The sequence below is a fragment of the Oryctolagus cuniculus genome, chromosome 12 (genome assembly GCF_964237555.1).
Source record: "Oryctolagus cuniculus chromosome 12, mOryCun1.1, whole genome shotgun sequence".
NCBI lineage: Eukaryota > Metazoa > Chordata > Mammalia > Lagomorpha > Leporidae > Oryctolagus > Oryctolagus cuniculus.
The window spans coordinates 112,014,665-112,032,112 of record NC_091443.1 but is presented as its reverse complement, the minus strand read 5'-3'; the positions used below and the strand labels follow the sequence as shown (position 1 = coordinate 112,032,112).

The 17,448-nt window shown below is 42.0% G+C and overlaps 1 protein-coding gene across 30 annotated transcripts in view; it reads right to left on the bottom strand.

The window, feature by feature from the left end:
- The window catches only part of UACA (uveal autoantigen with coiled-coil domains and ankyrin repeats), a 108,713-nt gene that overhangs the window by 54,750 nt on the left and 36,515 nt on the right, over positions 1–17,448 (bottom strand). For 18 of the 30 annotated variants that reach the window (XR_011381122.1, XR_007915507.2, XM_070054776.1 and 15 more), the window contains one exon: positions 2,059–2,192. The exons of 4 other annotated variants lie outside the window; for them this stretch is intronic. Coding sequence is in view for 20 of the 26 variants with exons in the window: in XM_070054776.1 (XP_069910877.1) it covers positions 2,059–2,192 (134 nt within the window). In the remaining 6 variants the exon portion in view is untranslated. Of the gene's footprint in view, positions 1–2,058; positions 2,193–3,991; positions 4,579–17,448 lie in introns of those variants that run through there. 8 more of the 30 variants (XR_011381121.1, XM_008249301.4, XM_070054767.1 and 5 more) reach the window with 3 other exon arrangements.

Here is a 17,448-nt window from a genome sequence, read left to right as displayed (position 1 = left end):
AGAGAGTTTCAAGCATTTGACTTCAGTTGGCACAGCCTATTGCTATCATTTCAGGAGGGAACCAGTGGAAGAAAAATCTTCCTCTCTCCCTATCTCACAAATAAATAATAATACGTAAATATAAATTAAGAAAAGATCTACCGTATAGCCCCACCATTCCACTCCTGGGAATTTACCCAAAGGAAATGAAATCAGCATATGAAAGAGTCGCCCACCCGCACCCCAATGTTTATGTAAGTTCAATACACAATAGCTAAGATGTGGAATCAAGCCAGATGTCCATCAACTGATCACCAGATAAAGAAACTGTGGTATATACACACAATGAAATGCTACTCAGCCATAAAAATTAAATCTTTCACTACAAAATGAATACAACTGGAGACCATTATGATTAGTGAAATAGGCCATTTCCAAAAACACAAACAACATGTTTTCCTTGATTTGCGGAAACTAACATAAAATGTAATGTAAACTAATATAAACTAATATAAAAATGTAATGTACATTAGTGAAATTGACACCTTGAGACCTGATTATTGTTTATAGGCCTTGTCTATATTCTACTTACTACTTGTTGAATTATTTATTTAATGGAGGCTTAACCTGGTAATTATAAAGTACACTGAAAGTATATCATTGTGAAAATTAACAGAAAAATAAGAAAGAGGGAGGTGGGACTAAGGAAGAGAGGGAGAGTGGACAGATTGGGAAATATCATTATGAAAAAATGCATACTAGGAAAAAATAAATACATAAAACAGAGATTGTCAAAATGGATAATTTTTAAATATGACCCAATTATCAGCTACAAAAACACAATTTGGATGATGATATAGAGAGAAAAAATAAACCCGAATAAATTAAAAAAAACAAAAAAGAAAACAACTGAACCTTTGAACAAAAACATCTGAACTCAAACTTCATTCAAAACACTGCAAGTATGAATGTGTGGAAGTGAATGAGGTGTTGCTGAAGAGTTTCATCCCAAAGAAGATCCCTTCACCCTTTAACATCTTAGTATTTGGAGGGAAAGAGACAAGAAAAATAAAACCACTGAAAGGTGTGAAATGATCGCTATACAGTAAGCCCTATAAATACTTAAACATTTAGCAAAAACAGGGGCAGGACTCAAAATACACAATGTTTCTGTAGCTGTCAAGCTGCTTTTTGATAAAACTGAAGTAATACAAACTGGAAACTGCAAATTTTACTGCTCTTAAAAACTATTTGATTTATAGCTATGCTTTGCTTTTCTTGCTATATTTAAATATCTCAGCATTCCAAGGTAGTGACCCACATCAGACATTAACTGTCCACTTCCTAATATTCATTTCTATATTTAGTATCTGGTTTTAGTTGCTGATATTCTGAGTATGTTTAAGACCGAGGATTTTAGGAAATTAGACTTTTCACCTACAACTTTGGAAGGATTCCTGAGTAAAGTTTTATCTACTGTAATTATAGGGGGTCTTATGAGAATCTAGATCTACCCTTAAAGAGCTGTTCCCCACCTCAACAGGCAGGGAAGCGGTGAAGATGTGGTGTGCGCAGAGGAAACACACCAGGTTCCCAAGCACAGGAAAACCCACAGGCCTCCTCAGCGACACAAAACCAAGAGTGGGCACAGCCTGCCTCTCCATAGGCTGCACTGGTTCTGTGCCTCTTCTCTGCTCTACAGCATAAACAGAGGGGGAAGACTGTACCTCACAGATCTGACTTTTCAAGAGACTACACCAAGTTACACAAGGCCTGTAAACTTTTTCCTACTTCTTTTAAAGGGCTGCTTCAAAGATTGAGTATGATAAGAAATATAAAAACTGACAAGCAACAAGTAACTGCAGGCTGTGGTTTTCCACACAGCCCACACAACCAGACAGCCAGGCAGTGTGCTGTGTAGTCTCCCTGCCCTGGGAACCTGGTGTGAAAGGTTTTACACTGAGGGCTTGGGTAAAGTGTGTAGAAGAAACAGATGATAACCACAATTCTCAAGTCTCACGTGTACACAGGAGCCCACCAAAACCCCTCAGACAGGTTCACATCACCTGCAGTACTTACGCAGATCTGCCTTCCACATCCAGTTTGGCTGGATTGACTCCCTTTCTCGCAAGGATTGCGGATACCTTTTCTACATCCCCTCTCTCTGCTGCTTTCATCAATCGGTCATCATATTTATTCCAGTCTGTTGCATGCTACAGGAAGGAAAAAACAAGTCAACATGGCCCATTCTCTTGCTGTTCCTATCCCTAACCCCCACGTTCAGATTTGGCCATGATAACTTAGCTCCCAAGTCTCTTCCATGTGGTGGAACCTGTATACATTTGAAGACCCAAGCCCTCTTCCCCACCCCACCCTCGACCGAAGCACTTATTTAAAAGGTACTTCTAGAAATGCATTCATAGAGGATAATTATACATAGGCACACTCATATTCAGTACAAAAAATTCATTATGTGTTCATGTTAGGAAAAAAACAAAGTTCCACATAGAAAATAATTAAAAAGACTCTGAAGCACTAACTACTTGGATTCCTTAAATGATAGGATTACAGATAATTTTAATTTTCTTCCTTTATATTCAATATGTATTACTCTAAGTTTTAAAAGATTTTTAATTTTAATAAATGTTGGTACACATGTTATAAGAAAGATCAAGGACAGGTCCCCCCTCACACAAAGAAGCCTTTTATTTAAGGAATATAAACTTCCTTCATTTCATAAATACGACTTTAGAAATACAGTGATAAGGATAGTTTTTTAAAATAAGAGGATGTACCATATAATACACATTTTAATTACATCAAAATTATCTTTCCCATTGATTATAGAAAATATGTTCAAGATATTTTGAAGCCAAAATGCTGGATCTTTTCTCAATGTGCAGAAATTACAGAACACAGAACAACAACAACAAAAAAAAAAACAACTAAAACTAAAACATATTCTATATAAACGGTTAAATAAAAATTTTAGGTTTTTAAATCTTACATCAAATTAGAACAACAACAAAAAAAAGTTCACATATTTTCACTTAACTGACAAAGCAAATCCTATCTCACAAATTCTGGTGCTGTAGAAATCTCCCAGGGAAAATGAATCAGATGCATTTCTTCTCAAGTGTGTGATCAACCTGATTGTCTACCTACTCTGCCCTCCAAATCAGCAGTACCAACTTTCTGGATAAATACATCATAAACTCATCAAATACTAGAAGTGAAAAATAAATGCAAAAAAATGATAAATACATTACAATCTTCACTCACTCTCCAAATATACTACTTTCATGGAACCTGATTTCAGTACCTACAGAGACTTCAGAACTGTTGTCTCTAATTTAGCTGAAATCTGGAGATTCACATCTAAAGTACAAATTGCCAACTGTGAGTAGCTCTAGAATAGCTCTACTTTATGACTGAAAGCCTGAACTACATTTTTCTTAGCTTTAAAACAAAAGGTTTGCTGGCTGTAATTTCAGTAGTACTAGTAAGCTTAACAGGCACTATGTTTGCAAATGCCTAAGAGATTAAGTCACATTTAACACACAAAAACTTGCTCTGAATTCATTAGTTTATACTTGCAAATAAACTGAGATTATTTATTTCCAAGTAAATTTGCTGGTAGAGAAAGAAGCTACTTAAATCACTAAAAAGCTGTAAAATCGAAAACTAAAACTTCTTAAATGTGATGAAAGGTTCAGATTTGTTTGTGGATCTCAATTCTACTCCATCAAGCTCTGTTTTCACTTTCAGTCCAATGTGACTGAACAGTATTACTGCACAATTGTTAATATTCCATCAATCTGATTTTAAACCCAGAAAAAGAAACAAGAACATCTGTTTTCTAACACTGTTCCAATCTGCTACTCGAATAAATCAGGAAAAAATAGTAATACAAAGAATCAGAAACTAGTAAAAAGAGGACATTTTAAGACCAGGCGGTACAGAAAACCTACAGGAGACTCCTGTGTGTCCCACGGGACCACTGGATACCTACCCTGTTCTCAGGAGCACACGAAAGCCAACAGTTCATGATACACAGGATTCAGCTTTTGTTACTAACAGCAGAATACTCTGTACAGAGTTACAAGTCTCTTTAGTTCACAAAGAAAGCTCTCAAACTCCTAACCAGTGACCCAGTCCCTCGCATGCCAGGCAACACTTAGCTTGGATCCCTAATGACGTTTTCTTCATCTTCGGGATCCTTCTCTGTCTTCATAATGCTTGAAAATATTCTCTCTTCCTGTGTAGCACTTGATGAAGATCAGCCCCAGGTCAGGGACTAACTCCTCCTATTTCTCATTCCTTAGAAGCTGTCTTTCCCTTGCAGGCACCCACTGGAAACCCTGCACAGCACTCTGCATCCTGTTGTGTAACACAGCAACAGGGAGGCTGCAGCGCATGATAAAGCCGTCCCGGCCCAGTAGTCACTGGACTAAACAGTGAGCAGCCTGTCTCCCATTGGTGGGTTCTATTTCAGATTCCATAGGACTTGACAGCTGAGTGACAGAGGGAGCAGCTAAGAATATATTGCAAATGCATGCTTTTCCTCTGACATTTTAGGTCTACTGGGAAACGTGAGCCAAACAGGTTGTAAAACATGCTTATTATATCAGCTGGCTTGTGTGACCCAGTGACGATGCTGTTCAGAGACAAATTCAGACTTTATACAAAACACTTTTTAAAAACAGTTCAATCTTAGGATCATCTCTCATGAAGTCAGAATAGCCTTAACAAATAGAATATAAAATTCTATTCCAAGAGAATGTGTCATTCTTTATTTAAAGAAACACACACACACACACACAGAGTAGTACTTTGAAATTTTCTCCATTTTATTTTGTGCCTCCATCAGTCTCCTGCACACAGCCAGGTTTCAGCTGACAGCTGCTGCCAGTCTGTCTCCTGGCAGGTTAAATAAGAGCCCATGGCCCTGCCAAGACATTAGACACAGGGTGATGAATACGTTCTAACACATTTTAAATTGACCTTAGTTTTCTTAATTTCAAAGTTTAGCACCCTGCTTGTTAGCACAAAGAACTACTTTATCAAATTATCTGAATTCAGTGGGCCAGAAAACAGTGAAACAGACTAAATACTAAAGGACATGAATATACATTAAATACTGAACTAGACCAGAACTAAAACTCTGGGGACAAAGCAGACACCTTCTCCATGCCCTCCAGGATACCCGCACCTGTACTGACGCCCTTCCACTGCCAGGGCTTGGACTTGCACAAACTCAGCGTGATTTCTCACCATGCTCTAATTACCACAACAGCATGAGGATAATTTACACTTCCTCTAAAGGACACATTCAGGAAAACTGTTTCATGGAAATACAAAACCTCCAAGGCAAGAGTTTGTAGAAACAAGGGTAGCTGCCACACGTAGGTCATGCTGCCAGTTCAAAATTCTGTTAAGAACATCAACAAGAAATTTATTTCTGATTATCTAAACCCAAAACATCAGGCCCTTATCCTAAGTACAAAATATATACACAATGAGCTACAATTACTTTAAATAATTACATTATGAATAATTTAAACAATGATGTTTCCCCAAAAACATGGGAGATATTACAATGGATTCATTTATCTGGCCCCAGGGAATCTACACAGGATTTCCACGTCTTCAGAGGAAACCTGAGACAGAACTCAGGCCCTGTCCTTCGGTTAACAAAGCAAGGACATTCTTTATTGAAATTGGAAAGTAAAGGCAAGGCAAGGGGAATCAAAAGGAAGAGGAAAGCCTGCGACAGTAACAAAAGCCGTATAAGGAGATGCCCATGCCGGGAGCGGAGATACGCGTGTCCTGGTGTACAAAGACGCCCTGAACTCCCTGCGCAGGAGCTGATCTGCGGCTGCTACTCCGAGTCTCACAACCACCTTCAGTAGCTATTTCCCGAGAACCTGAGGCAATCCTGCCTCTGCTGTCCCCTGCTGCTGTTGGGCTCTTCTTCCCTTTCGTTCAGGTGCTTCCCAAATGTCAGCTCCTGAGAGAGAACGCCTCGGACCCATCCACGCCGCGGTCTTCATCCGAACTCCACGCTCTCTGTGAAGCACTACGGAGTATCTGCCATTGCTTCAGCTGTTCACCTGTGGTTCCCTTAGCTGCCTGCTTCCCTAGTAGCCCTCCAATAGGACTAGCTACCCAAGGTGTCTTCTCTGTTTCTTTTGAAACTATGTAACTGGTTTTTTAAAAGACATTTATCTATTGAAAAGGCAGAGATACAGAGGGAGAGGCAGAAACAGGACAGAAAGAGATCTTCCAACCACTGGTTTGTTCTCTCCCCACATGGTCAAAAGCTCAAGGCTGGGCCAGGCCAGACAGGAGCCTGGAACTCCATCCGGGCCACCCACACAGGTAGCAGGGGCTCAAGCACTTGGCCCATCCTCTGCTGCCTTCCTGGACATATTAGCAGGCAGCTGGATTGGAAGTGGAGCAGCTGGGACTCCAACTGGTGCCCATACAGGATGTCGGCATCACAGGAGGCAGCTAAACTCACTACACCATGACACCAGCACCAAACTATGTCACTGATATTTAAGTAATTTGGTGGTCAGTAGACGCTTATCCCTAAGGATCAGAATCCAAATCTCCTCCATGAATCCTTTTCTCTTGGACTGAATTGCTCACTAGGTCAGATCTAGAACACACAGCAGCAGCACTGCTTCCCAGTAACCTGCACAGACACTCAGACAATAAATACTCATAGATATTAAGCTGAGGCAAAGACAGAAGCCCAAGAGTGGTTCCACTGATTGCAACTGAGCAAACAGACCCTAATCCTTAAAGTCAGTGAAAGGCCCTTCTTGACTCTTCCCCAGTAACCTCAAGTGGTTCTTCACACTCTCCAAATCCCACCAGGCCCCTCAGCAAGCACTCTAAGCTGTGGCGACAGAACATGTTCTGGAGACAGGCAAACCTGGTACACACAGAGTTCTGCGACCTCCCTGCTGGGTACTGGAGGGGAATTTATGCCTTCTGAGCCTCAGTCTCCTCAACTACAAAGCAAGGAAACGGCAGACTCTACTTCAATAAAATCAAATAGCTAATGTATACAAAAGGTCCAAAAACAGTAGGCACTGGTGATGATCACAGGGCTCCTGGTCAAAGACACTCATCAGAAAATGTTTTTAAAAACTAACCAATGGGGCCGGCGCTATGGTGAGCAGGTTAAAGCTCTGGCCTGAAGTGCTGGCATCGCATATGGGCACCAGTTCCAGTCCCAGCTGCTCCTCTTCTGATCCAGCTCTCTGCTATGGCCTAGGAAAGCAGTAGAAGATGGTCTAAGTCCTTGGGCCCTGCACCCATGTGGGAGAATTTGAAGAAGCTCCTGGCTTCTGGCTTCAGATTGGCATAGCTCCAGCTGTTGCAGCCATCTGGGGAGTGAACCAGCAGACGAAAAATCTCTCTCTGTCTCTCTCTCTGTAACTCTGTCTTTCAAATAAATAAGTCTTTAAAAAAAAATTAACTAAGAAGTTAAAAAAAATTTCAAGCATTCATTCTACCATCCCTATGTCAGCTGTTACAGACTGAATAGGAGTTGGTTCCAAAACTCATGTAGACATTAAACTCCAAAGTCTGGGCAGGCATTTGCTGTAGGAGTTAACATGTTCCTTGGGACACTCACAGCCCATCTTGGATTTGGGTCGAATGCTAGATCTGCTTCCAATTCCAGCTTCCTGCTAAAGAGCACTCTGGGAGGCCACAGATGACAGTTCAAATACTTGGCTCCCCGCCAACCATGTGGGACACCGGCTGGGCTTGGGGTTTTGGCCCAGGCTGGCCCCAGGTGTTGCAACCATTTGAGGATTTTTCTCTGAGATTTAAATAAATAATTTTTACAAGACATGTTAATGGTTGATGCATTTAAGAGGAGATTTGATTGATTTATGGCATCTAAGAGATAGGTCTAATGGGAGGTCATTAGGTTACGAAGGGCCTGCCCTTGAAAGACAGTTCAAGAAAACCTGGACTATGTAAGTGTTGTGTGCTCCCTGTGTCTCTCTGCTTCCTGGTTTTCCATGATTGTTCCTCCACACCCACTTTGCCACTGCCAATGCCAGACTAATGGGGACATTCAATCTTAGACTGTGAATCTCCAACTACTTCCCTACTAAGTAGCCCCTCTCAAGTATTTGACTTAAGTAACAAAACCTGACTAATAAAACAACTATTCCACTGAGTAATCAAATACTGATGAGGGTAAGTTTATCTTCATGAAGTACTACAACTAATAAAAATATAATGACAGAATTAGAATATCAAATTGTGCAGTTCCTTCTCAATTAATGGATCCAGGCAATGATCCTCATTCTAAGCACCTCATGATGGTCTGATATATATCACCTATGAACATTGAATCAGTCCACTACCTGAAAGTAGTGTCTTGGGGAAACAAATTGTTTATTTGAAATAGCTGAAAGGTTACAGGATCAGGTGGCCCCAAAGACCAGCATCCGAGGACAGCTGTTCAAGGCAGGTGTAAAGCAACAGATCACACGGTGGGACAGGAAGGAGACAGAGAAAAAACCTAGGCTGAACTCTAAAATAAATCAAACCTCTCAGAACTTCCCTCCAAGGACACAACCCCAACAACGCAAAGACCTCCCACCAGCCCTAACTCTCACATACCATTATTAGAGACCCTTAATCAAGTAATCACTAACACTAAGGAATCAGAGTTTAAACAGCTACATGAGTTTTGGTAAGACAAATCCTATCCAACCTATAATACAGTCTAAGCAAAATTTATAAATGAGACAGGCAGGTGGCATATTGGGTAAGTCACCGCTTGGGATGCCCACACCTCCTATCAGAGTACCTGGTAAGAGTTCCAGCTACTCTGCTTCCAATTCAGCTTCCTGTGAATAAACACTGTGAGAATCAGCGGATGAAGCCACAAGTGCTCGGGTCCCTGCCACCCACATGAGACCTGCATTGAGTTCTGGGCTCCTGGCTTTTGCCTGGCCTAGCCCTGGTTGTCATGGGCAGGAAGATTCTTTCTCTGTGTGTGTGTGTGTGTGTGTGTGTGTCTGTAGGTCTCTCTGGCTTTCTCCCTTTCAAATAAAATGAAATTGAAAAAAAAAAAAAAAACACAACTTAAGAAATAAAAATGCACCCAAAACTCTAGAACTAACAATTTACAAGTCACACAGGGGATAACAGGACATAATCAACTAGATAGATAGATAGATAGATAGATAGATAGATACAAACATACATAGATACATAGATAGATATGTCTACATATGGATATATAGATATATCTCACAAGGCTCCCATTACAGGATGCAATGAAATATTCACAGAGGAAATTATGGTTTCTTAAAATTTGGCAAGAGGGGCTCAGCACAGTGGCATAGCGGATAAGGCTGCTGCCTACAGTACTGGCATTGCATATGGGCGCTGGTTGAGTCCCAGCTGCTCCACTTCTGATTCAGCTCTCTCTGCTATAGCCTGAGAAGGTAGTGGAGAATGGCCCATGTCCTTAGGCCCCTGCACCCATGTGGGGACCCAGAGGAGGCTCTTGGCTCCTGGCTTCGCATCAGTGCAGCTCCAGCCATTGCAGCCATCTGGGGAGTGAAGCAGCGGATAGAAGACTTTCTCTCTCTCTCTCTCTTTCTCTCTCTCTTTCTCTCTCTCTTTCTCTCTCTCTCTCTCTCTCTCTCCCTCTCTCCCTCCCTCCCTCTCCTTCTCCCTCACCCTCACCCTCTACTTTCTCTCTGTGTGTAACTCTGACCTTCAAATAAAAAAATAAATCTTAAAAAAAAAATATATGGCAAGAAAACTAGATACAAGTGAACCTACAGATTGAAGTGACTTCTAAAGCCTATCAACCAATCACAAGCCATGGAACTTAAGTATCCTCAATAAACAAACTATCTTTTTAAATAAAACAATGGGAGGAGGCAATTTGACTAAAGGCCAAATATTCAAATCAGAGTGTAAACCACTTTAACAGCACACTGAAGGATGACACACTAGGAAGTGAAATTTATTCCTGGAATACAAGGCTATATTAAGATACAAAAATTAATCAGTATAAGACACCACATTAACAGAATGAAGTACAAAAATGATCATATCAGTTGATGTAGAAAAAATATTTGAAAACAATCAAGATCTTGTCACGATAAAAAAAAAAAAAAACTCAGCAAACTAAGAATGGAAGGAAATTATCTCAATAGAGACTATATACAAAAAGTCCACTGCTAACATCCTACTCTGTTGTAAAAGATGGAAAGCGTTGCCTCTCAGAACAGGCACCGAACAACGCTGCCTGCTTTTGCCACTTCTATTGTACACAGTATCATAAGGCCTAATCAGGTCAACTAGGCAATAAAAATAAATAAAACACATCCAAATTAGAAATGAAGAAGTGAAACCTTCTCTGCTCATAGGTGACATGACCATGTATGTGGAAAACCCTAAAACTCTACACATCTTAACAAATTCAGCAAAATTGCTGGATACAAAATCAATACATAAAAATCATTTGCATTTTTACACACTAACAAGCAACAACCTGAAATAAAATTAAGAAAACAATTCCATTTACAATAGCATCAAAAAGAAGTAAATCTTTCAGAATAAATTTAATCAGGTTAAAGACCCTATATGTTGATAAGAACATAACATTGCTCAAAGATATCAAAGGAGCCACACACAAAAAAAATGGAAAGATGTCTTGTGTTCATGGATTTGGAAGAATTAAAATTATCACCCAACGCAATCTATAGATCAAGAGGATAGCTATCAAAATCCTAATGATATTTGCTTTTTTTACACAACTAGAAAAACCCATCCTAAACATCGTATGGAATCTCAAAGAACTTCAAACAAGCAGACTGGGGAAGAACAAAGCTGGAGACTCAGACTTCCTGATGTCAAAACATACTACAATGCTACAGTGATCAGAGTAGCGTGGTGCTGGCGTGGGCTTTCAGCACAGCAGTCAAAGCAACACGTAAGATGCTGCATCCCATATGGGAGTGCCTGAGTTCAAGTCCCACTTCCAATTCCAGTTTCTTGTTAACACGCACCCTTGGCGGCAGCAGAGATGGCTCAAGTAGTCCAGTCTCTGACACCTACTTGTTTTTGTTTTTGTTTTTAAAGATTTATTTCTTTTTATTTGAAAGAGTTACACAGGAGAGGCAGAGAGAGAGAAAGAAAGAGGTCTCTCATCCGCTGGTTCAATCCCCAGCTGTGTCGATCTGTGTTGATCTGAAGCCAGGAACCAGGAGCTTCCCCTGGGGCTCCCACGCAGGTGCAGGGCCCTTGGGCCCTCTTCTACTGCTTTCCAGGCCATAGCAGAAAGTTGGATTGAAAGTGGAGCAGCCGGGACTTGAACTGGTGCCCATATGGGATGCCAGCACTGCAGGCGGCGGCTTTACCCACTACCTCACAACACCAGCCCCCAGACACCCATTTGGAAGACCCAGATACAATTCTGGACTCTTGAGTCAGGCCCAGGCCCAGTCCCAACTGTTGTGGACATTTAGGGAGCAAACCAGCAGATGCAAGACTTCTCTGTATCAGCCTTTGTCTGTCTCTCTTGCAAGCGCTCTTGCTCTTTCTCTGTCTTTCAAATGAACAAACAAATAAAATGTTTTAAATATATATTCCTGGTATACAGAAAGACTTACAGACCAGTGAACAGAACAGGCAGCCCACAGATGAACTCTCACGTATATATGGTCAAATGATCAACAGGTGTGCCAAGATCACATAACAAGAAAAGGACAATCTCCTCAATAAACAGTATTGGGAAAACTGCACATCCACATACAAAACAATGAAGCTGGCCTTTTATCTTCCACCTGATATAAAAATTTACTCAAAATGGACTGAGACCTAAAATGGATGACCCAGAACTATAAAACTTTTAGAAGAAAACACAGGAGAAATGTTGCAAGACATTGGATTTGGCAATGATTTATTTGATATGACATCAAAAGTACAGGTTACAAAGGCAAAAACAACAAATGAGGCGACCTCAAACTTAAAAATAACTGTACGGGAAAAAGAAACAATCAATAAAGTGAAAAGGCAACTTACAGAATGTGAAAAAATACCTGCAAATCATATATCTAATAATGGGTTAATAGAGTTCATTTTAAAAATCCAATGACTCAACAAGAAAACAACCCAATTAAAAATGGGCAGAGAGCTTGAATAGACATCTCTCCAAAGATAATAAACAAATGGCCAACATGCAAACAAAAAGACATTAAATGTCACTAATCATTAAATAAAGGTAAATCAAAACCACAATGAGAAATGACCTCAAACTTACCAGGATACCTACCATTAAAAAAAGAAAAAGGAAAGAATAGAACAAATGTTAGTGAGCACATGGAGAATTCAGAACTTTTTTGCACTGTTTGTATTATAAAATAGTGCAATCACTACAGGACACATTTGATGGTTCTGTATAAAGTTAAAAACAGAACTACTATATAATCTAGGAATGCCATTTCCAAGTATACACCCAAAAGAATTGAAAATAAGGTCATAAAGAAATAACTGCATAGCCAAGAGTGATGCAACCCAAATATCTTTGGTAAACGAATGGAAAAACAAAATATGGTCTATACATGCAATAGAATATTATTCAGTGTGAAGGAAGTTCTGTCACACGCTACAACATGGAGGAAACTTGAAGATATTACGCTAAGTTAAACAAGCCAGTCACGGAAATAAATACTATAAGGTTCAACCTTCATGGAGCCAGAAAATAGAAAATTCTGAAGATGAGGTAGGAGGGGGCATAGATGGGGTGTTGTTGTTTAATGGATATACAGTTTCTGTTCTGAAAGATGAAAAGTTTTGCAGACTAACAGTGCACAAAAATATGAACAATTGAACTGTACACACTTAACAATGGTTAACTTGGTCAATTTTATATTTTTCAGCACAATTAAGAATAAAAACATTAAAAATAAGTTCCAGGGCTGGCGCCGTGGCACAGTAGGTTAATCCTCTGCCTGCGGCACCAGCACCCCATATGGGCACCGGTTCTAATCCCGGCTGCCCCCTTCCGATCCAGTTCTCCGCTATGGCCTGGAAAAAGCAGCAGAGGATGGCACAAGTGCTTGGGCTCCTGCACCCATGTAGGAGACCGAGAGGAAGTACTTGGCTCCTGGCTTCAGATCAGTGCAGCTCCGGCCGTTGTGGCACTCTGGGGAGTGAACCAACGGAAAGAAGACCTTTCTCTCTGTCTCTCCCTCTCACTGTCTATAACTCTACCTCTCAAATAAATAAATAAAATCTTTAAAAAACAAATAAATAAATAAATAAGTTCCACCTCTCATAATATCATAAACATCACTAAAAAAAAAAAAAACCAAGAGACTGGAGTTGTAGATGAAATAAGTATGGCTGCAGGTTAATAAGCAGAATGACACACAAATCATTAAACTACTCGGTCAACTCTGATGCATGGTCCAATTTATCTGGATGACATGAATTTTTTTTAAAGAGTTTATTTATTTTTTTATTTGAAAGTCAGAGTTACACAGACAGAGAAGGAGAGGCAGAGAGAGAGAGAGAGAGAGAGAGAGAGAGGTCTTCCATCTGCTGGTTCACTCACCAATTGGCCACAACAGCCAGAGCTGTGCCAATCTGAAGCCAAGAGCCAGGAGCCTCCTCCGGGTCTCCCATGCAGGTGCAGGGGCCTAAGGACTTCAGCCATCCTCCACTGCTTTCCCAGGCCATAGCAGAGAGATGGATCCGAGTAGAACAGCCAGGACTCAAACTGATACCCATATGGGATGCTGGCACTGCAGGTGGCAGCTTTATCTGCTACGCCACAGGGCTGGCCCCAGTCATATGAATTTTTAAACTGCATTATCTGCTTATCACCAAGACCCTTCAATGTATCACTAATATGTCAAGAGAAGTCCACATACCTCTCAAAGTAATCCTTTTTTTTTTTTTTTTTTTTTTTTTGACAGGCAGAGTGGACAGTGAGAGAGAGAGAGACAGAGAGAAAGGTCTTCCTTTGCCGTTGGTTCACCGTCCAATGGCCGCTGCGGCCCCCGTGCTGCGGCCGGCGCATCGCGCTGATCCGAAGGCAGGAGCCAGGTGTTTATCCTGGTCTCCCATGGGGTGCAGGGCCCAAGCACTTGGGCCATCCTCCACTGCACTCCCGGGCCACAGAAGAGAGCTGGCCTGGAAGAGGGGCAACCGGGACAGAATCCGGTGCCCCGACCGGGACTAGAACCTGGTGTGCCGGCACCGCAAGGCGGAGGATTAGCCTATTGAGCCACGGCGCCAGCCCCAGTAATCCTTAAAGAAAACCTACCTCTCTTCTTTAAAGAGCTGTTAACACTTAAATAGGTATTGGTGAATCCATAGCCACACACTTACAAGTCAACCCTTATAATGTTAAATAAAATCATTATAAAAGGAATTTTTTTAAAAAATACAGTATATATCATATACTTATATTGTAGCAAATAAGTTTCTGCAGTGTTACTACACTGATTTGAAAAGAAGATGATCACCCAATATAGAATGTAACAAGTCAAAATATACACAGTAAAGCCAAAATAGTTATCTCGAGAAAATAAATGTAACACCATTTCACCACAGAGATCTAACTGAACAATAACTGAAATCACCATAAAAGAAATCACTTAAGGAGTGGGCATTGTGGTGCAGCATGTTAAGATACCACTTGGGATGCCTGCACCTCAGATTGCAGTGCTAGTTGGAGTGCAGATTGCTCCACTTCCAATCCAGCTTCCTGTTAATGCACACCTGTGAGGCAGCAGGAGATCACTTAAGTCCCTGCTACCATTATAATAGACCCAAATGGAGTTCTCACTTCAGCCTGGCCCAGTACAAACTGTGTGAGACTTTGGGAAATGAAGCACCGGCCCCATGATACAAAATTTTAAAAGTACTGGGGCCATGCTCAGGGCAGAGGCACTGTGGCATAGCAGGTAAAGCTGTCCCTATGGTGCCCGCATCCCATATGGGCGCCAGTTCAAGACCCAGCTGCTCCGCTTCCGTTCTAGTTCTCTGGTATGGCTTGGGAAAGCAGTTGAAGATGGCCCAGCCTTGGGTCCCTGCACCCACATGGGAGATCTAGAAGAAGCGCCTGGCTCCTGGCTTTTAGATGGGGTGCAGCTCCGGCTGTTGCAGCCAACTGGGGAGTGAACCAGCAGATGGAAGACCTCCCCCTCTCCCTCCCTCTCCCCCTCTCCCTCTCCCTCCCCCTTCCCCTTTCCCATCCCTGCTCCACTTCGATCCAGCTCTCTGCTAATAGCCTGAGAAATCAGTAGAAGATGGCCCAAAACCTTGGGCCCCTGCACCCACGTTGGAAACCCAGAAGAATCTCCTGGCTCCTGGCTTCAGATTGGCGCAGCTCCAGCCTTTGTGGCCATTTGGGGAGATGGAAGACCTCTCTCCATCTCTACCTCTCTCTGTAACTCCGTCTTGCAAATAAATAAAATAGGCCAGCGCAGCAGCTCACTTGGCTAATCCTCCGCCTTTGGCGCCGGCACACCAGGTTCTAGTCCCGGTTGGGGCACTGGATTCTGTCCCAGTTGCTCCTCTTCCAGTCCAGCTCTCTGCTGTGGCCCAGGAAGGCAGTGGAGGATGGCCCAAGTGCTTGGGCCCTGTACCCGCATGGGAGACCAGGAGGAAGCACCTGGCTCCTGAATTCACATCGGTGCAGCACGCCGGCCGTAGCGGCCATTTGGGGGGTGAACCAAAGGAAAAGGAAGACTTTTCTCTCTGTCTCTCTCTCTCTCACTGTCTAACTCTGCCTGTCAAAATAAATAAATAAATAAATCTATCTTTAAAACACACACACACACACACACCCACCAAGACAGATGCCAACTGCATGCTCCAGGCAAGGTTCCCAGGCAAGGTTCCCCCTCTAGTCTGATTGATTTGCTGGAGCAGCTCACAGGCCTAAGGGAAACACTACTTACAATTTACCCACTTACTATAGCAGACACTACACAGGATACAGATGAGCAGCTGCATGAAGAGATGCATAAGGAAAAGTATATGAAAGAGGGCACAGAGCTTCCTTGTCACCTCCTTGTCGTCTCCAGGTACCTGCAGGTGATCAGCAACCAGGAAGCTCACTAACCCTGTCCTTTCAGGGTTTCCTGGAGAATTCGTTATGCAAGCATGATTGATTACATCATTACCCAGAGAAGATCATCTCAACCTTGAGCCTTCGCTCTTCCAAGGAGGTAAAAGTGTTGTTAGCAGACATATAGAATAAAATTGATCAGGTTTGTGAGCTGGAAGACCATGCCTTCACCACACCCCCTGTGTGATCGCATCCCCCTACCTGGACACACCTGTGTTCCCACCTGCCAATCAGACTAATTAGCCACCCCCCTTTGGAAGTGGATTAAAGGCCTGAGACACGGTGTGCCCGGCCCTTTCTGCTTTTTGCCTCTTTCGTCATTGCAAGCCCTGGCTGCCCTGCACCTTCTGGGTGGGTGGCCTCTGGGCTACCAGCCCCATGCTTTCTGGTCTGTGTGCTCCTCTACATGGCTGACCCTGCTGCTCGGTATGAATCCAGGTTTCCCTCTCTTTTAGATAGGGCTCTCACTCTCCTATGCATGTACCTCACTGAATAAAACACTTCAAACTTACCATGCTGCCCCATTCGTTTGTGCCAGTATTCAAAATTCTTCTCTGAATATAAGGCAAGAACCCACAAGCTTATTACTATTGCAAATTTATTAATAAGCACCCAGTAACAAAAGGATATGGGCACTAGCAAAATGATTAGCTAATCCTTGTTTTCACTTCTTGCTCAATTGTTCTTTCTACTAATTAATATATTTCCATTTCTCTCAGCATCTGAAAAAAATATTTGATCTAAAAAATGCAAATATCTCATAAAAATTTAAATATAATAAATTAGGTGGCCAGTATAGCAATTCAAGATGAAAGCTTTCCCATTTGCATGTGTAAACTTGTGTGAAACACCGACTACTGTTAGGCATAGCACTGGGACTACTGCAGTGAACCACAGCAAGCCTTCCTCCTAACGATACTTTAGCCACTAATGGGAAAGACAGACAGTGAACAGCTGAGGACTACAGGACAGTCAGGAGACGACAGGGAAGGAGGCAGGATGGAAGTGCTGGGGGAGACTGTCAGCTGGGTGCTGAGTAGGGGATCTGAGTTTCAAAGAGGAGGCAGGCTTTGAGGGCTGATGTTCCAGACAAAGGGAACCACTGGTGCCAGAGCTGGGCCTGCTGAAAGGCCAATGGAGCTGATGCATGATGAGCAAGACCGTCTCAAAGGGAAGCTAGGATGGAGGGGAAGGCGGACACTAGATCAAAACATGGGACTGAAAGAAATGTTTGCGTGTATCAGTACTGCTACAGGTGGAGTTCTATCAAATTTTCTTTATATCTTCACCAAACAAATTGTTAAAAATGATACACTACTAGATGGGAA